The sequence below is a fragment of the Galeopterus variegatus genome, unplaced genomic scaffold, assembly GCF_000696425.1.
Source record: "Galeopterus variegatus unplaced genomic scaffold, G_variegatus-3.0.2 Scaffold83, whole genome shotgun sequence".
NCBI classification, from domain to species: domain Eukaryota; kingdom Metazoa; phylum Chordata; class Mammalia; order Dermoptera; family Cynocephalidae; genus Galeopterus; species Galeopterus variegatus.
The window spans coordinates 299,329-320,119 of NW_007726194.1; the positions used below are offsets into that span (position 1 = coordinate 299,329).

Here is a 20,791-nt window from a genome sequence, read left to right on the forward strand (position 1 = left end):
CCACCCCCCACCCCCAGCTAAGATTTGCACTAGTGGATGAAAGAGGCACTACATCATGGGATGAACATTGTAAAGTGTGACAGTATCCTTTGGGTAGATTCTGAGAAGGGGCTGGAGAGGAAAGCATCAACACTCCATGCTTCAGCAGGCTTTAGGGAGCTCCGGAGGCAGGTCAGTGGCGGACACACGGTACTGCACCTTGGTGTTGGTGATGGCGCCATGCTTCTGGCGCAAGTGAAGTCGCAGCTGGCTTTTGTGACGGAAATGCAGGTTACACTTCTCGCACTGGAGGGACACCAGAGGCAAACTGTTAGCTGTCATTGATCCAATAAATGTGTCATTGCCCAAAGACCCAGAGGAGATTCTCTCTATGAAGGACTGGGGCAGCTGCTCCCCCTCAAAGTCTTCTGCTAAGAGATTCAGTAAGCATTGTGCAAACGTCCTGTCCCCACTTTCCAAAGTGTCCCTCATGCTTTTCTCTTGCTTCCCTTGTCCTTCCCTGCCTTACTTCCACAAGTTCAACTGTTATACAAAAATGCAGTTCAGATACAAACTCCCCTGCTTATTAATGCATTCCTGAATCTCTCTAGGATAAAAATAATCCCTCTTTCCTTTGAACCTCTGTAAGATTTCTAGCCTTTCCACACAGACATCCTTGTGCATTAACATCCTTATCAGGTAGATAACACTTTGAGGGCAGTGACCACTTCTCACTAAACTTTACCATCTTCCTAGTTCCTAGTAGAACATACCTCTTAGGCAAATTATGCAATGAATCTGAACATATTTGGATAAATGGACAAGACTAGTCTAAATTGCAGAAATTCTGAAGTCTAGGATACATTTTAAAATGCAGTTATATTCCTTCCTAGGGTGTACACCTCAGATAGGCTAACAAAGCATTGGCAAGTAGAGCTCTTTCTCACCACTTGGATTCAATGAGTGGGTGATAATAGCTTTACTGAAAAAGTTACTTAAAAGTAAAATGGATGACTAAATGTAATGGGGTAACCTAGATGAGATCCTGGAACAAAGAAAGGACACTTTTAAGTAAAAACTAAGGAAGTCCAAATAAAGAATGGATTTCAGTTTATAACTATGTATCAGTATTGGTTCACTAGTTGTGACAAATGCACCAAACTAATGTAGCATGTTAACAATAGGTGAAAATGGGTGTATATATAGGAATCCTCTATGCAATCTTCACAACTTTTCTATAAGTCTAAAACTATCCTAAAATAAAAAGTATAATAAAATATGTTCAAATAGAGAATATGCTTTAAAGTGAAAATGGAAATAGATTTAGAAAAATAAAAGATAAATAAAACAGGCAGGACAGTGAATACAGAGCCCTGTCTCCCTGGGAGACACCCTTAGCTGTGTGTCTTGAGCGGGGCACTTCTCTCCCTGGGCCCTGGCTCTCCCTTCTGTAAGGGACTGGGCCAATATAAACTGAAAGTCAGTCTCAACTCTGATATCCTATGCATCTAAAATTCTAGCAAATCATTATAATATTAGATATTTATTGTACTCTTACAGTGTGCACATGCTATCCTGAACACTTTAATGAATTAGTTAACTTAATACTATCATTTCACGAAATGAAGACACTAAGGTACTAAGAGGATAATTAATTTGCCCAAGAACAAACAGCAAGTAAGAAGATATTCATTCTGCAGGTTAACATCTGGGATGTGGGTTAACCTTTCACTGATTAGTTCTCACGCCCATCACCACCTAGAGTGATTCCTTCCACTCCTAGAAGCAGCCATAGACAATATGTAAACAAATGAGCATAGCTGTGTTCCAATAATACTTTACGGACAACGAAGTTTAAATTTCATATAACTTGCATAAGTCACAAAATCTTTTTTTCTTTTTTAATGTAAAAACCATTTTCCGTGCACAAAATGTTCAAAAATTGTTCTGCGGGCCATAGATTGCTGAGACTGTGCTATAGAGCACTACGATTCCGATGGCCTATTTGTGGCATTGTGCAGCACCTCTTCTTTCTGGAAATAGCTTTTTCTCTGTTGTTTTTTGCTCTTATCACATTCTTCTGGTTCTCTTCTTACTCCTATGATTGCTCCTTCTTGAACACCTTAGATCCTCTTAAATGTACATCTATCCCAGTACAGGAGTTTGCTATAGGGACTCAATAAGTGTTTGTATAATGAATGAATGACACCAAAATCTATGTATCCATAGTCTGGACTTTTTTTCCAAGACTCAGATCACCTAGCCCAATACCCACTTCTTAAAGATAAGCACACTGAGACCCAGGCCAAGACAAGCAGGGTGTCTCTGACAATCGGGCCTGGATCCAGGTCTTCTGACCATTATTTCAGTAGTTGTCCCACTGTGTACTTGAGACTAGAGTAAACAGTTCTGCTGCCCCACCTCTCCACTGCCCTCCCCCTCCCAGTGGCTGCAGGAGGCTTACGTACATGGTATGGTTTCTCTCCTGTGTGGATTCTCAGGTGGCTCTTCAGAGTCTGAAGGTGCCGGAAACGGGTGCCACAGATTTCACAGGGATAGGGCTTCTCGCCAGTGTGGATGAGGACGTGGGCACGCAGGTGAGCCACCTGAACAGAGGAGCAAAGCATGAAAGGCTCTGTGGGGTGGGCTGCAGACCTCCCAGCAGCCCCTCATCAGTCCACAGAGGCAAAGGGAGCCTCTTACCATGCCACCCTGCTCACCTGGACAAATCTGGCTCCACAGGTTTCGCATTTGTAGGGCTTCTCTCCAGAGTGAATTCGAGTATGGGTTTTCAGGTTGGCTGGCCGGTTGAACTGGGCCCCACAGATATTGCAACGATAGGGTTTCTCACCTGTTACCAAGAGAAAGGGAAAAAGGAAAGCCATACTCAGTGCGGAGGGTTGCCACAGTCCCTGGCCCCCGGACTTCAAAGCAAACTATCCCTCCCCAAGGCCATTTGTACCTCCTTTTCCCTTTGGGGATGTCAGAGAGAGAATTGGGGGCCTGCCCCCTGGCCTGCCACCCCTCGCTCACACACCTTGTACATCTCACAAGGGGCCAGGGCCCAGAACAAGCAGTGCCATGGTGGGGTGGCAGAGGGGGCAGTTCCAGGAAGCCTGGGCTTTTGAACCAGCTTTGTCATTAGGACTATCTGATTATGGGACTTGGACAAGTCATTCTCCTTCTCTGGGCCTCAGTTTCCCACTCTGGAAACAGAGGGGCTAACTGAAATAACTGGGAAGGCTCCCATAACACTTCTCTTGAATAAGGCTGATTCAGTAATCAACTCACTCACCAGGGAGATACAATCAGCTGCTCTACTTTCTTTCAGGAAAAACGTACTTTTCCACTTGTGGAAACTACAGCTGGATTCCATTTGCAAGCAGGGTGGGGCCTGGGTGTGAGTAGATGCTCAGGCAGAGGAAACCAATAGAAGGGCTGAGCCTTCCTCATGGAAAGTTTCTGGGATAATGGAGCCATTTAAAGTACTAAGAGAGAGTAAACTTTGGACAGCAATCCAGTTATGAGGAGCTACCTGGTAAAGGAATGTGAGTCGATAAGGAACAAGTGCTTGGAGAAATCAAGAAGCCTTTAATTTTTTTCTGGCTTCATAAAATCCTAATCTATTTTGCTTCTATCAGCCTTAGTTTTTTCAGCTGTATAGTGAGATGAACACTTCTGACCCTAGCAAAGGCAGGGACACAAGACAGAGTGTCTCAGAGGAAAGAGGAAGAACACAGAGAGTGGGCGAGGCATGAAGCAAAGACAAGACAGGGGTAAGCCCCTTATTCAGGCCAAGATGGGTCTACTCCCTGCCTCAGCCGCTGAGTTCCAAGGCCCCATGCTGCTTTCTCTAGTGTCCTCTCCCTGTCCTGCCCCCAACAATCCTGGAGAGCTCTACTGGGGTGGGGCAGGGCCATACCAGTATGGACAGTCTTGTGGCTGGCGAGGTTGCCCTTGTAGCGGAAGGAGGCCTGGCAGCGGTCACACTTGTAGGGCTTGTCACTGTGGGTCTGCAGCGTATGCCTCTTAAGCGAGGCCTCCTCAGAGAAGCGGCAGTCACACTCATTGCAGAAGAAGGCCCCATTCTCTGTTGGGAGGTAGGAGGGGAGACCATCATCAGCACGAGGAAGGGAGAAAGGGCTCTGAGGCCTCTCTCCTCTGTAGTGACCCCCTGTGCCAAACTGAACCCCTAGCCCTCCACCCACCCAACATTCATGGAAGCCCAGGGTAAAGGACCTGTGGGAATTTTATTTTTCTTAGTATTCAGAGTCTCAGTCACAGAGGAAGGAGAAAGGAGGCAGACTGAATATTAAGGTACAAAAGAGAAGCTCAAACCACTAGGTGATCATAGGGCCTGCACCAGCTGGCGAGGCTCAGAAGCACTTTTCCCTGTCCCAAGAGCTCTGAGAACTGACTTTTCTCATCAGTTCATAGTTTTATTTACATTCATACACAGAAGCCTTCGGGCAAGACCCTTCACCTCTCTGAGCCTCCTTATGTGCGTCTGTCTCCAAAGTCAGGATAATAAATCCCTGTCCTGCCTACCTCACAGGAGTAAATTATATAACACAAAATAAAACACAAAGCATTATAGGGATGTAAGATATAGGTCAAATTCAATTATACTCCAAGGCCACTGAAGAAGGAATTAATGATGACACTCCATGGTCATCCTTACACCTATCTGGACTTCATGTTTCCCAAACACTTCTGTGAGATTGGGAGACCAAAGGTGATGGTGGAAGTGGAAACAGAGGCCCAGAGAGAAGAAACTGGGGTGCAGAGAAAAGGCAAATAGCTGGGGAGACAGGAGGGGACAGTCCCTGCACTCCTGACTCTAGGTCCATGACCCTGTGCCAAACCTCTTAGTGTCAGCAACTGCTTTTTTTCTGTTGTTATAACAATTTGATAATGACATGTCATGGTGATTTAACCCTGATTAGGTATTACTGGGCTATATTACTACAGCTGGAGCTGAGTGAAGAGTTAGATGTTTTTATCTGGTAAAAACTGGGGGTGTCAATCACTGACTATCCAGAAACTTCTATTTAATAATTTAGTTCAACTAATTTAATTCAGCTAACATTTACCGAGTACCTAATCCATCTAGGAATTTACTAGGACCTATGGGAGATACAGGAATAAACAAGGTCAGATGCTTCTCCTTACAGAATCTACAGCGTAGAGCTAACACACATGCAGATTAGTACCGGAGTTTTGGTACAGAGGGACTAAGAAAGCTCTGGGCATGATAGCCAGCCACAGGGTACCTTTGCTGGGATGAAGCTGAAAAGACTTCAGTCTCGATTACCCCAGATTAACTCTTAACACTCTATCTCTTGCTTTGGTCAGCTTAGTTCCCTAAGAGGTGAAGAGTGGCGTGATCAGCTGTTGGTTTTAAGTGCCAGTGGACTTCCAGTAGGGAACTTCTCCCAATCAGAGACAACAGTGTAAATAAAATGGGAGCACAAAACTCATGGAGCATAGGGGTCTTCCTTCTCCCCAGCAAGGGGAGGGAGGGTTGGGGCCTCACCACAGCTGGAATCCGAGTACTCAGACTGGGTCTCTCCCATCTCCTCAGGGAATGTGGGGCCGGCGGTGTGGAGGCACATCTCCGCATGCTGTGGGGACTGAGAGCCGCAGGACGTGCACTTGGGGGGGTGCATGTAGAGTGGTGAGTGGCTCTCACTGCTGCTGCGGGGGGAGCCTGTCAGGGACCTGTGGGAAGAAGCAAGGAGAACCTAAGCACCTGTGGCAGGGCACAGCATCCCACTGGGCCTCAATGCTATCCTCTCCTCCCTGGGCTAAGGCAAGCCCAGGGGCTAGAGCTGAGCTGCCCCACTCTGGCTCTGGGGCCTCAGAGTTATCCTCAAGCCTGCCTTCAAACAGCATCTGCAGAGAGCTCACTGACAGGGTCAAAGAGAGACAAAACGGGCCGGCCCGTGGCTCACTCGGGAGAGTGCGGTGCTGATAACACCAAGGCCACGGGTTCGGATCCCACATAGGGATGGCCGGTTAGCTCACTGGCTGAGCGTGGTGCTGACAACACCAAGTCAAGGGTTAAGATCCCCTTACCGGTCATCTTTTCTTTAAAAAAAAAAAAAGAGAGACAAAACCCCACTCCTGAGTTCAGTTTCTTCCCCTCAGTACTGCAGCCCACAGACCCTCTTAGTCCAAGGGTCCCTTGTATGAGGTCCCCTGCCACATCAAGACAACAGGAAGTGTCCTTGGGATTTGTGGAATGCTCTTCTACCACAGAAGGGAATTATCTCTCTTGTTGTGAAAAAATGTACTTAAATGCAATATACTTCCTTACTCAGATTAATTCAATCAATAGGCATTGATTTCACACCTGTAATAGGCTCAGCATTTCAGGCAAGAAAAGAACATACCCCTTGCATCCATCAGAAGAAATGACCCCAGAGCCCTGCCCAGATAACCCCTGACCTCAGACCCAGATGGCCTCTGAAGTCACCTGTTAACAATGTTGTTGAGCCGGCTGGCTTGTGGGATGGTAGAGTCCTCCCCACTGACACTGAGCTTGGTTGGGGACTGGAGGTCAAGGTTCTCAGGCTCAATGGGTGGCTGGCAGGCAGGTGGGGCGGTGTAGGCCCGTGGGGAAAGGCGGCCCAGCTCAGCCTGCTCCGGGCCCTCTGGTTTGGCATTCTGATTGAGGCTGTTGAGCACAATGAATTTGTATTTCTTCCAGTTGCAGGCTTTGGGGTCAGTGGGGCTCTTGGCTGGAGGGGAGCCCGAGGCCTGGAGGATGCAGGCATTCTTGCTGCTGCAGGACTCTGTGGGTGAGTTGGGCTGGCAGTCAGATTTCTGGGGGCTCTGTGGACTAACCAGACCCTTCCGGTTAAGGGGTGCATTGGGTGGCTCGAAATGCAGGGCAATCTCATCCTCCGAAGAGGGTCTCTCTTCCTCTTTGCTGGCCTTGTCACAGGAGAAGTATGGGGCATTCCGGGCTGAGGGGGCAGCAGGCTTTGGGCCTTCGGCCACACTGTAGTGCATGTCATTTCGTGCCTCCTCTGGGACTGCCTCCTTGGGCGAGTAGATGTTGCTGTGGCACACATTGGGGGACACCTCCATGGCCGGTCGGTTGTACTCAGCAGGAACTGGCCTGGCACTGTCACAGGGGAGGGCCCGTTCCTTGGGGAAGGGGTTGGCCACAGGCATCCGGGCATCCCGCAGCTCCTCATCAGAGAAGAGAAAACTGCTGACCGGGAGGTGGCTGTACATGGGATAAGAGGCTGGCGGTGTGGACAGGCTGCTGTACAGGCTGGGGGCAAAGGCTCTGCTCTCACAGCCAGGGGCATTCCTCAGTGGCAGGCTGTTCTCTACCACCTCACGACCCCGATAGGCCATGATGTCTTGGGGCATCAGCATTCGGCTGTTCAGGAACTCTTCACGAGGAGGTTTGATGGCAGGAACCATCTCTGCTTCACTGTGGGAGAAAAAAGAGAAAAGACACCGGCCCCAGATTCAGAACTGTTAAACAGATGACCTTCCAGTGGCACTGTTATGTAACCACATCTGTGCTTGAGTCAACTAGACACAGGAGATATGGCTCTGGAGTTGGGAAACACAAGGCATTTATGCTACAAGTCTAGCAATCTAGCCTACAGTTGGGGAAACTGAGGCCCAAAGAAGGAAAGTGAGTTACCCATACAATCTGTGCCTAATTAGACACAATCTTATATGTTTAAGACACATATGTACATATGTGTGCGAATCCATAACTCTTCTGCTGTTATAGGTTTTTATAGCCTACATAAAGCTTTCAAAGCCTTCATCTCATTTTGCCCATGCAAAATCCTGCAAGGAAGGAAAGGCGGGTGTAATTGTTTCCATTTTACACACATGGAAACAGGGAGGGAAGAATTTATATAATGCTGGTAACACACTTTCAGAGGGTCATAGACAAACTAGCACCTATAGAAGAAAGAACTTGCCCCTTATGCTGATTGGAGTCTCAGGGAAGTTTATGCAGAACAGGCAGCAAATGCCAATGCAATAAGTCCTGGTTCTGGAGCAGCCAGAATTGGTTTACAATTCCAGCTGTGCCACTTAGCAGCCATGTGACCTAGAGCAAGTTACTTAACCATTCCGAGCATAAGACCTGACCCACTGAAAGTACTTGTAACTGACAGCAGTGCTGATCTTGCCACCATTATTGCCCAGAGGAGATGAAGAGCTCTAGCTGCATATATGTGAAGGGACATGATCTGCATGAAAAAATAGGCCAGTTCAACATAAGCACAGTTAGCAGAACTAGAACCAATGAGTAGGTCAAGCCAGATTTCAACTCTCCATAAAGAGGAGCTTCCTAACTGTCCAAGGTTCACTGTGTGGCTCTTGGAACACTGAGTTCCTGACTCCTGGAGGTGTTCAAACACAGGCTGGAAAACCCTTCTATCTGAGTAAGGACACAATCACTCTAGAGTCGCTGGATCAAATGGTTCTAAAGAAGTTAAGCCTTGAGTCTCTGTTCCACTTAGCAAAGCTCTTTGCTTCTTTGGATCTCACCTTTAAATGATGGTCACGTTTTTACCAGCCTTTAGCTAGGGGGTTAGACCCAGAGAACTGAATTCAATCAATAAATGTCCTCCCTAGTAGAAGGAGGGTGACATAGAAGAAGAGCAAGGCTGCCCCTATAAATTTGAGCAGCCCAGTCTGGTAGGGAACTAAGGCACATATGTAAATAGCTATAATAGAAGTTTAAAGGAGAACTAAAATATATATATATGAAAAATTTAAAATACAAGGACGTCTAAAGGACAGGCAAATGCTTTGGAACACAGAGGAAGAGCTGAGGAAAGAAGAGTGGTAACTTTGAGCAGCCCAGTCTGGTAGGGAACTAAGGCACATATGTAAATAGCTATAATAGAAGTTTAAAGGAGAACTAAAATATATATATATGAAAATTTTAAAATACAAGGATGTCTAAAGGACAGGCAAATGCTTTGGAACACAGAGGAAGAGCTGAGGAAAGAAGAGTGGTAATCAGAAAAACTTCCATGGAGGAGGCGGCATCCAAGCTTGGCCTTGCAGGATGGGAAGAAGGAAAGGACACATTAAGTGAATAGAGGAAAGCAAGAAGGTGGTGATACACAGAACATATCTGGATAGGAACAAGGAGTCAAGTCTGCCTGGAGCACAAGTTCAGAAGGGCAGAATACAACAATAGAGGAAATGTAGGTTGTGACATATCACAGAGGGCTATTTTTTCTGTAAGCATGAATTGTGAAGGATTTCTGATCAGGGACCATCCTTTCCCTCTCCAAGGCTTCCCCTAGGTGGCAGCTCACCTGGCCTTGATAAACTTCCGGCAAGTGTCCACAACATGCTCCATCTGCAGGTACATAGCTGTGGCCATCACAGCCATGATGTTGCCTTCCCGTAGATTGAGTCGAGAGGTGTACATGAAGTCCAGCAGGATGCAGAACCCCTCTGGGTTGATCTCAGGATCCAGATTGATCACACTAAGGTTGCATTTCAACTGGTCTGTGAAGATGCTGTAGAACAGGCCACTGTAAAACAAACAAATGTCCCACTATAATGGATATAGTCTGTGCTCCATTACAGTCAGTGTTGATACTCAGCCCCTCTTTCCTGGGCCTAGCTCCAGAACTCCCATGGCAATTAATAATGGTTGCCATTTATGGAGTGTTTACCAAATGCCAGAGAGTCATTAAGCACTTTACATACATTATCCTGTGTTCCTCACAACCTTGAAAGACAGGTACTATCATCTCCACCTTTACAAATGGGGGAACTAAGATCAGAGAGGTTAAGTAATATTCTCTGATTCACAGAGCCTGCTTTCCTTTTAGTCTTAATTGCATGGATTATCCGAGTTAAATTTAGCACTCATTTGCAGTAACTATTCTGAGTCTACATCTTTGGGATAAGCATCTCCCCTCTTACTCCATCACATTGTCCTTATTTTTAAAATTCTACTGTATTTTTTTTAGAAGTAAGTCAGGTATGAATGACAAATGAATAAAAATATGCCTCCATCTACACTCTACTGCTTTTCTCAAAATCTATGGATTATCAGAAGGTCAGTTATTCCTAGAAGATCCAAGTCAAGCCTCAAGCCATGCCTCCAGGTACCATCTTGCCTAGTGGAGGAAAGAATACTCAATTAGAAACCAGAATCTGGCTGTCATCTCCATTCCACTCTTTCTGAATGGGTTGCCAGTAGTGAGCCAGACTTCCACCAGGAAGTAGCTGTGCAACCTTGGGTGAGATACTTAACTTCTCTGCTCCTTGGTTTCTTTATCTACAAAGTAGGGGGAACAACAATGTCTACCTCATAGGGCTGTGGCAAGAATGAAAATGTATAGAATGATGCCTGGCACACAGTAAGCAGTCACTAAACATTATCTACTATTTTTTATTTCTATCAACCTATGTTTTCTCCACTGTTAAAAAACAGGTGCTCATAGTAGATGTTGGATAAGTTCTCTAATAGCGATAGAGATCCCTGATTCTACATCATTTCACCTACCTGTACCTTCCTTTAATCATCTATGAAATAGAAGTAATAATGCCATCCATAACACAGAAGCCTACTGTGAAGATCCAGAGAGATGACATAATATAAAATTACTCTGAAAACTTGAAATACTTGTCAAATATGAAGATTTAGCTGGCTGACGCTCTCTAACTCATATACACTGAACACTCATAGAAATACAGTTACAGTATAAAATAAATACAGTTCCAGCATAAAGGAGCAAAAGATTTCAAATGAACTTGCTTAAACTACTTAAAGACTCTATTTCAGTTTTCATTTTTTCACTTGTTAACTGAACTTATTTTCCATGTTTGCCCCAAACACATCTGTTCTTGTGGAAGTATATGACTTCTTCCCCACTATATCCACAGAACAGAAACATTTCTTTTCTAAAAGTGCATTCATTCCTTCACTTCCTGGGAGCCTCTTCTGCCAGGCCACGAGCTAAGATCTGGAGACTAGTGAGATGTCCTCCCAGACACAGCAAAAGGTCTGCAAGTTCCACCTCACTGGCTGCTGGTATAATCACCCCCTCCTTTATTCATCCACCCTTCCCTTACAGACCCCTCACCTGCAGGCCATGAGGACTGTCTTATGGGCTCTAAACTGCTCTCGGCTCACCACAATGACGACATCAGTCAAGATGTCGCGGCTCCGGAGGCGATTAAGGTTGAGAAGAACGTCACTGGCATGGCGGGTGAACTGGATACAGCTGTCAGCCGGTGAGGCCATTTTGTCTTCACCTGGAAAAAGGGACCAAAATTCTTTAGCCCTCCAGAAACTGCTTATCAGGGGTACCAGAGCAGGTGGCTCAGCCCGCTAAGGTACAGAATGCAAGCTCAGGTCCCTTTTGTTTGACCTTTGAACAATTCATAGCCTGTCTCTGGGCATTACTCTTGAGAGCTGTAAAATGGGGAAAATAATCTTTATCCAGCAAGTTGGAATAGAAAACAACCCTTTAGGGAAAGGAGGAAGGGAATAAATACTTGTTAAGTGTCTTTCCCACATACCAAATACTCTGCCAAGCATTGAGAGGCAGTGAGTATGTTGCAATAAAGAGAAATCATGTTTTGAAAGTTATCAGGCTAGTTTTGCCTTTTGCTAACCATGAAACTTAGAGCAGGTGGTTTACTGCTTCTTGGCTTTGGTTTCCTAAAATAGGAATAGTAATACCTGTGTGGTTGTAAAACTTAGAGATATGTGCCTAGACTACAGTAGGTCCTCAAAACTTGCAGCTATTTTCATCAGTATCTCATTCCATTATCCCAGCCACCATCCGTTTCTTTCCACTAAGGCTTTCGAGTGGCTTGACTTTGTACCTTGAGTACCTAACACATTGCATAGTAGGTATATAGTAGGTGGCTAAATTAATAAGAGATGAGTAAGGGAATGATTGACCATACACAGCATTAAGACAGGCTAATTCAGGGGTAAAGCAGTGAGGCCTGGGAGCGATCTACAGAGAATTGGTTATCTTTTTTTCTCATCTAATGAAAGGTGGCCAAGTTCACAGTAACACATGCATTGGCAAATTCAAAAGAAATAGTTTGTCCACAATATTTTAAAGCATGTAATTTGATTTACTTACCCACTGCCTTGCTTCACAGTCCAAAATTTTCCTTAAAACCTGGAGAGAAGAAAACAAACAGAAATTGATTTAATGAATGTAAGATTGTCCACTATAGTCTTATTTTAGGACACACATATTTAGTTTTGCTTTCATAGTTGCAGCCTGCCAGCTGGTGTGGTTTTACCACAAGCTAGCAAACATTTTCCAGCTCTGCTCTTACAGAAACAACAGGCACCCAAGGCTATGCAATAATAATGCTTTTACTCTGAGTACTGGGAACACAATTGCATACATTAATTACATATATACATATACACATATATTTCCTTCCTCAAAGTAAAAAAGTTATGCCATCCAAAGGCCACTTGAATTTATGGGAAAGAAAAATTGAGAAAAGTGATTACTTCAATATTAATGATAATGATCCTTCATGGGCCTAAACACACTGGATGCTATTCAGAACCTGTTAAAATATTATCTTAGAATGATTCCACAAGGCGGATAGGGTCAATAACTTTATCCGCATTTCACTGGTGATAAAACTCAGACTCAGAGGCTCAAGTGGCTTGCTCCAAACAAACAGCCAAATAGTATTTCCTAAAACCTGTTAAAATATTATCTTAGAATGATTCCACAAGGCGGATAGGGTCAATAACTTTATCCGCATTTCACTGGTGACAAAACTCAGACTCAGAGGCTCAAGTGGCTTGCTCCAAACAAACAGCCAAATAGTATTTCCTAACTGTTTGAAACACTGCATATCAAATAAAGAACCTGCAGAATACAACCTGAGGTGCCATGTCTACATGTTCCTTGAGAATTTTTGCCCTCTTTTTCAAAGTTTCCTCTCCCCTCCTGGATCTAACCAGACAGAGTGCCACAGCTTCCAAGTTTGTGTTTCTCCTGCTGGTGAAAGATTAAACTGTGTAGTTTATCTGAGAACTGGCCAGGGAGCACTAAACTTTAAAGAGATTTAATGAAATATGTACCCTCTCCAAATAGGTTTCTCTAAAACGAAATAATTAAAAACACAGGTGTAAGGCTCTTATTTATGATCGAACGTGAGTGCAAAACAAACAATACCTGAACACTCTTCCCCCTTTTTCAAAAAAGCATAGACCTTTAGAGCAATTTTCTGATAAAGGAGCCTGAGGCCAGTGAGGTCATGTCAGGCCACATAGATGGTTGGAGGCCCAGACTTAGGTCTTCTGGCTCAAATTCCTGTTCCCTTTCCAATTCAGCCTACGTGCTGTAGAACATGCAATACAGCACCCTGATGTGGGTGAATCTCATTTTTAAGTTCTTTTCCCCACATAAACACTTTGCCCCATTCCAGTCTGCTGAGTCTTACCAAATGAGCACTCTAAAATGAGGGGTTTCCTTGAGTCTGTAACCAAACACTCTGACATTTCTCTGTGGTCCCAAGTGCCATTCACTCAGTCTCATCGGCTTCAAGGTTAGTGTGTACATGTGAGTGAGTGGGGACTGGGGGAAGGAAATGTGGGAAGGGAAAGGACAGAAAAAGACAAGAGAACCTATCGCCTCCCCATCCCAACTCAAGATGGGTAAAGAGAGATATACTAACTTGGTCCTAACCAAAGTTCAATGATTGTCTCCTTTGAAAAAGAGTGCTGATGACACTTGTGAGGTTCATTTGTAAACTTTCTCCTCTTCTCTCATGGAGGAGATCCTCAAACACTTCTGAAATACCTAGGCTGTCCTTTCACCAGCTCCAATCACCAGATCGCTTGTGGATTTCCAGTCACAGACTTTTGGAACTACAGGAAGCCCAGATTTGCCATTTCACCATGACAAGTGGCAATGACTCACTCCAGATGCAGACTGAAACAAACAAAACAATTCCCCTGTGCCCACTGTCAGCCAGGCCTTGGGCTTTTCACCTTAAGCCTCTGCCTGGTCTGGACGAAAACAAATGCACATACACTGAGGCCCACATCCTTATCAAATTCACTCTTTTGTGAGCTAACTCAGGAGGCCCAACAACTACTGAGTGTGTGGGTTAAGGTGAGTGTGGACAATGTAGCCCTCTCTCTAGGTGCTGCAGGTGTGGAAGCACCACCTGTATGTGCTTTTTTACAGACCACTCAGTTCTTTCCCACCCATTATTATATAACAGTCCTGATTTACTGGAGAGGAAACTAAAGCTCCAGGGGATAAGCTCTGCCCGAGATCCCAAAGCCAATATCTAGAAAAGTCCTGGACAAACCCCGTCTACCAGTTCCAGCCATACCACCAATGCCACACACAAGACCCATGCCACAAAAACAACCACCAAGGGAGCAGGGCTGTCAATGAGAAACTGACAGCTACGTGGGCCTTCCCGACACCAACCCCCTGCCCAGGTCGCAGTAACCACCAAGGGAGAGTTTCAAGGAAAATATGCCCTTTCCCTCCTTTGACGCTTTCTTTGTGTGAAATTGGCACCTTAGGAAAGCAGACCCTCTAGAGGAGCTTCCTACTGGAGAAGAAAAGAGAGAGATCCGGAGTAGGGGGAAGGCAAAGGGAGAGACAGGACAGCAGAAACGAGATGGAAAGGGGCCGAGCCCGTGGCGCACTCGGGAGAGTGCGGCGCTGGGATCGCCCCAGCGCTCCCGCCTCAGGTTCGGATCTTATATAGGGATGACCGGTGCGCTCACTGGCTGAGCACGGTGTGGCCGGTCTCAAAAAAAGGACAAAAAGAAAAAAAAAAAAAAAAAAAAAAAAAAAACGAGATGGAGAGAGACAACAGAGGAGATGAGAGAAGAGCGAGAGGCGAGGTTGAAAGGACCGAGAACCGATACGAAAGACCCCGTCCTTTTCCTCCCTCCTCCGCCGGGCTGGCAGCAGGCATCCCCGTTCTCCTGCACACGCACACACGCACACGAGCCCTGCACACCTGGCAAGCCTGCGCAGAGTCGCCCACCCCCAAGACACCGTACCTGTCTTCCAGGGACCGCCCACCCCCGGGCGACCGACGGGCCCAGCTGCCCATCCGCCTCAAAGCCCCCGAGGCTCTGCGCAGGCCCCGTGGTATGACCGTGGCGGCCCTAAATCTAGTCACATTCAAATAAAACTTTTCGTGTACCTCGGTAACTAGCATTGTGTGTGTGCCCTCTTTTTTTTTTTTTTTTTTTTCCTGCTACGCCGTCAAGGCAGGGGGCAGTGAGGGGAACGGCACAGCCCTCTCATTCCCGGAACGTAGTCGATCTCGGCCCTGCGGATTTCACAGAACACTCTCTGCCTGTCGCCGGCTCTAACGAGAAGTAACTTTCCAGGAAGNTGATTACTTCAATATTAATGATAATGATCCTTCATGGGCCTAAACACACTGGATGCTATTCAAAACCTGTTAAAATATTATCTTAGAATGATTCCACAAGGCGGATAGGGTCAATAACTTTATCCGCATTTCACTGGTGACAAAACTCAGACTCAGAGGCTCAAGTGGCTTGCTCCAAACAAACAGCCAAATAGTATTTCCTAACTGTTTGAAACACTGCATATCAAATAAAGAACCTGCAGAATACAACCTGAGGTGCCATGTCTACATGTTCCTTGAGAATTTTTGCCCTCTTTTTCAAAGTTTCCTCTCCCCTCCTGGATCTAACCAGACAGAGTGCCACAGCTTCCAAGTTTGTGTTTCTCCTGCTGGTGAAAGATTAAACTGTGTAGTTTATCTGAGAACTGGCCAGGGAGCACTAAACTTTAAAGAGATTTAATGAAATATGTACCCTCTCCAAATAGGTTTCTCTAAAACGAAATAATTAAAAACACAGGTGTAAGGCTCTTATTTATGATCGAACGTGAGTGCAAAACAAACAATACCTGAACACTCTTCCCCCTTTTTCAAAAAAGCATAGACCTTTAGAGCAATTTTCTGATAAAGGGGCCTGAGGCCAGTGAGGTCATGTCAGGCCACATAGATGGTTGGAGGCCCAGACTTAGGTCTTCTGGCTCAAATTCCTGTTCCCTTTCCAATTCAGCCTACGTGCTGTAGAACATGCAATACAGCACCCTGATGTGGGTGAATCTCATTTTTAAGTTCTTTTCCCCACATAAACACTTTGCCCCATTCCAGTCTGCTGAGTCTTACCAAATGAGCACTCTAAAATGAGGGGTTTCCTTGAGTCTGTAACCAAACACTCTGACATTTCTCTGTGGTCCCAAGTGCCATTCACTCAGTCTCATCGGCTTCAAGGTTAGTGTGTACATGTGAGTGAGTGGGGACTGGGGGAAGGAAATGTGGGAAGGGAAAGGACAGAAAAAGACAAGAGAACCTATCGCCTCCCCATCCCAACTCAAGATGGGTAAAGAGAGATATACTAACTTGGTCCTAACCAAAGTTCAATGATTGTCTCCTTTGAAAAAGAGTGCTGATGACACTTGTGAGGTTCATTTGTAAACTTTCTCCTCTTCTCTCATGGAGGAGATCCTCAAACACTTCTGAAATACCTAGGCTGTCCTTTCACCAGCTCCAATCACCAGATCGCTTGTGGATTTCCAGTCACAGACTTTTGGAACTACAGGAAGCCCAGATTTGCCATTTCACCATGACAAGTGGCAATGACTCACTCCAGATGCAGACTGAAACAAACAAAACAATTCCCCTGTGCCCACTGTCAGCCAGGCCTTGGGCTTTTCACCTTAAGCCTCTGCCTGGTCTGGACGAAAACAAATGCACATACACTGAGGCCCACATCCTTATCAAATTCACTCTTTTGTGAGCTAACTCAGGAGGCCCAACAACTACTGAGTGTGTGGGTTAAGGTGAGTGTGGACAATGTAGCCCTCTCTCTAGGTGCTGCAGGTGTGGAAGCACCACCTGTATGTGCTTTTTTACAGACCACTCAGTTCTTTCCCACCCATTATTATATAACAGTCCTGATTTACTGGAGAGGAAACTAAAGCTCCAGGGGATAAGCTCTGCCCGAGATCCCAAAGCCAATATCTAGAAAAGTCCTGGACAAACCCCGTCTACCAGTTCCAGCCATACCACCAATGCCACACACAAGACCCATGCCACAAAAACAACCACCAAGGGAGCAGGGCTGTCAATGAGAAACTGACAGCTACGTGGGCCTTCCCGACACCAACCCCCTGCCCAGGTCGCAGTAACCACCAAGGGAGAGTTTCAAGGAAAATATGCCCTTTCCCTCCTTTGACGCTTTCTTTGTGTGAAATTGGCACCTTAGGAAAGCAGACCCTCTAGAGGAGCTTCCTACTGGAGAAGAAAAGAGAGAGATCCGGAGTAGGGGGAAGGCAAAGGGAGAGACAGGACAGCAGAAACGAGATGGAAAGGGGCCGAGCCCGTGGCGCACTCGGGAGAGTGCGGCGCTGGGATCGCCCCAGCGCTCCCGCCTCAGGTTCGGATCTTATATAGGGATGACCGGTGCGCTCACTGGCTGAGCACGGTGTGGCCGGTCTCAAAAAAAGGACAAAAAGAAAAAAAAAAAAAAAAAAAAAAAAAAAACGAGATGGAGAGAGACAACAGAGGAGATGAGAGAAGAGCGAGAGGCGAGGTTGAAAGGACCGAGAACCGATACGAAAGACCCCGTCCTTTTCCTCCCTCCTCCGCCGGGCTGGCAGCAGGCATCCCCGTTCTCCTGCACACGCACACACGCACACGAGCCCTGCACACCTGGCAAGCCTGCGCAGAGTCGCCCACCCCCAAGACACCGTACCTGTCTTCCAGGGACCGCCCACCCCCGGGCGACCGACGGGCCCAGCTGCCCATCCGCCTCAAAGCCCCCGAGGCTCTGCGCAGGCCCCGTGGTATGACCGTGGCGGCCCTAAATCTAGTCACATTCAAATAAAACTTTTCGTGTACCTCGGTAACTAGCATTGTGTGTGTGCCCTCTTTTTTTTTTTTTTTTTTCCTGCTACGCCGTCAAGGCAGGGGGCAGTGAGGGGAACGGCACAGCCCTCTCATTCCCGGAACGTAGTCGATCTCGGCCCTGCGGATTTCACAGAACACTCTCTGCCTGTCGCCGGCTCCAACGAGAAGTAACTTTCCAGGAAGCTGCTGGCCCCGGGCGGCCGCCAGGATCGCTGCCTGCTCGGCGCGGGCCGCGGGGGATTCACCCGGGGAGGAGGGGGACGCCGGGGAAGCCTCGCGGAAAACACGGCACACACTCTCCCCAATCTCGTGTCCCCGCCGGGTCCAGAACTCTTAGAGTCCACCTAGTCCAGCCCCACAACAACCAATAAATGGGGACACCCAGACAAGCTAGTAGCAGAGCCGGGTCTGGAATCCAGGAATTCGCATCCAATCTGAGGCTCATTTCATGACTCGAGTCGCCCAGTTCCAGCGCTTGTTCGCCTGGTGCGTCGTTTATTTTATCCGTCTTTTTCTTGTCTTTCCTCCTCCCCCCTCCCCCCCCCTTTTTTAAAGGGGATGATTAGGCGAGAAGTCAAGGTCAAAAATTTGGGGTCCCTAGGGCTAAGGGTCTCCATGCTGCCCGCCCTGGCCCAGCTGGAGGAAAACTAAAGCGAAAGCCCCTTCCGCCTACGTTGGCAAGAAGGGGACCCAGCTCGGCTCGGTTTCCGCCCAGTCTTTAGAACAGGAGCTGCCAGGCCAAACCTGGCCAGATTTCGGGATTTCCGAATCCTATTTCTCCGAAAACGTAGAGACACGGCTAGGACTCGGCAGAGGCCCAGGCGCCGACCCCAGCGCTTGCGCTGGCGCACTCCAAAGTGGCATGGCTTTCCCGGGGCCTTCCTGGGAATTGTAACCCTTCGGCGCCAACTCCGAGCTGGTCTAAGTAGCGGGCTCCGGCAGACACTTTTGGCGGGCGGGGGTCGCCAAGGGACTCAGCCTCAAAGGCCACGGTCCCATCCTAAAACCAGCGGGTGGCGTCACACCGCGCTGCGCAGCCCTTCCGTGGCGGAGGCGGGGTCGGGGTCGGTCCACAAAGACTGGGCCTCATTGGCCTCAAAATCCTACTTTGAGGCTTTTTCATCCTTTCATCCGGTGGGATAAAAGTGAAAGAGAAGACTGTAATTTAATACGGGATGGGGGTACAAATCTGGGAAGTTACACTTAGGTAAACACACTTATTGGAAATTAGGAACCCCGTGGTTCCGGAAGCTCAAACCTGATGGTGTTTTTACCGCTGTCTAACACTAGAGAGAGCTCTCAATCAACGCTTGAAACCCACAGCCCTCCTCTCCCTGCCCCTCCTTCCCATTGACCTAGTTTGGCCACAGTCTCCCGATTTGGAGAACGCCCTCCGCCCTTCCCCCCTCCTCTCTATCCAGGCCGGCCGCTGGACTATTGGTAATCTAATAACTCCAATAACTCGCTGACAAATCTAAAGGGGAATCTGAAAATGTAAAGCACTGTTTAGGGACAGGGACAAGGAATTTTAATAAGGCTGGAGCTGCTGCAGTGAAACCTACATCAGGGCTCCTACCGGAGCGCTCCCACCCCCAGAAGCGTCTCAGCTACGCAAGTCTAGTCACCTTGGTTTGGCCGTAGGGGGTAGGGTCAAACGCGGAATTGTTTTTGCTCTAGGGGGGAAATGCTCTTCTTCTAGACTGGGGGGCCTCGGCAGCCGCTTTGGGTAACCGAGGAGTTCGGGGACATTATGTCCTGACTTTCATTTCTATCACGTTTCCTGCCAACAGCGCTCTTGCAAGTCTGCAAGCTTCTAGGAAATGCAATAAAATAGAGGGATGTGTTTTATCACCAAGATCTGAAGAGGAGCTGCAAAAGGGACGCTCCCCGTGCGCCCGGCTGGAGACAACCTTCCACAAGGGCCCGCAGACAGTGCCAGCAAACCACGTTCCCGGGCAGAGATCTCTGGGGCATCCTGGCTGCACTGGGCTCTGCCTTTGCGAAAAGGCTGGCGGGGGAGGGGAGGGACATGATCTCCGCAAGCAAACAATGCCTTTAAAAATCCGATCTGGACAGAAGTCAGCCAAGGTCTTTATTCACGTTAATGAAGATGGAAAGCACTAACTGTCCTTGGAAAGCGATGAGTCAAACTTGACCGCGCTTGAAACACGTCCCCAGATCCGTTTCCAACCCGAACAGAGGCGCATTTCTCCGACGCGGCCTCCGACAGCTCCGGCAGTGGGAGAGGCTGAACTCGATCTCAGCGAACCAAGCCCGGGGAGGCGGCGGCGTCTCGGGAGGGTGAGTGCGCCGGCCGCCGCTAGGGGTCGCCAGCACGCGGACGCGCACTTCCCATCTTAAGTCACGCGCTCTAAGAAAACCACTCAGGAGCTGCTGGGGCGAGGATTACCATCCGCCTGGCCGTATGACCCCCTCCCCTTACCCCCCCACACCTGGTTTCTCGCCAGCCCACTAAGCAAAGGATGGAAGAAAAGGGAAGGGAGTGACTTCAGGATGCAAATGACAGTCTCCAGCGCAGAGGCGCGCCTCTGCAAGTCAAAGGACTAGGCCTTAACCAACCCCGCTTGCACATACATACACCCGAGCTTTGAGACCTCCCAACCCTCAGAGCCACAGTAGGCTTTTTGTGTCTGTCCCCGACAATCTTAGGCAATACTTCCTAAACAAATTCCTCCGAGACTGCTAGGGAATTGTTTCCAATGTGCGCTGGCAACTACGGTGACCTACGTGGTTAAAATCATGGCTCTGACTGCCGCTCCGTTCTCTTAGGTGTTTCGAAGGAGCTGAGATAAACTCACTTTTGACTTTATGTTTGATCTGGAATTCAGAAAGTTAAAATCTGGTCGCGGTTAGGTCA

At 47.4% G+C, this 20,791-nt stretch overlaps 1 protein-coding gene across 2 annotated transcripts in view; it reads right to left on the minus strand.

Moving 5' to 3' along the window:
* Window positions 1–20,791, minus strand: part of BCL6 (B-cell CLL/lymphoma 6) — a 25,625-nt gene continuing 4,834 nt past the window's right edge. The window contains exons 1-10 of one of the 2 annotated variants that reach the window (XM_008580059.1): window positions 13,429–14,200; window positions 12,096–12,134; window positions 11,079–11,250; window positions 9,294–9,515; window positions 6,458–7,429; window positions 5,516–5,700; window positions 3,902–4,069; window positions 2,700–2,830; window positions 2,448–2,585; window positions 1–285 (exon numbers count right to left, since the gene is read on the minus strand). In XM_008580059.1, the coding sequence (XP_008578281.1) occupies window positions 142–285; window positions 2,448–2,585; window positions 2,700–2,830; window positions 3,902–4,069; window positions 5,516–5,700; window positions 6,458–7,429; window positions 9,294–9,515; window positions 11,079–11,239 (2,121 nt within the window). In that variant the 5' untranslated portion in view covers window positions 11,240–11,250; window positions 12,096–12,134; window positions 13,429–14,200 and the 3' untranslated portion in view covers window positions 1–141. Of the gene's footprint in view, window positions 286–2,447; window positions 2,586–2,699; window positions 2,831–3,901; window positions 4,070–5,515; window positions 5,701–6,457; window positions 7,430–9,293; window positions 9,516–11,078; window positions 11,251–12,095; window positions 12,135–13,428; window positions 14,201–20,791 lie in introns of those variants that run through there. The other variant, XM_008580065.1, reaches the window with a different exon arrangement.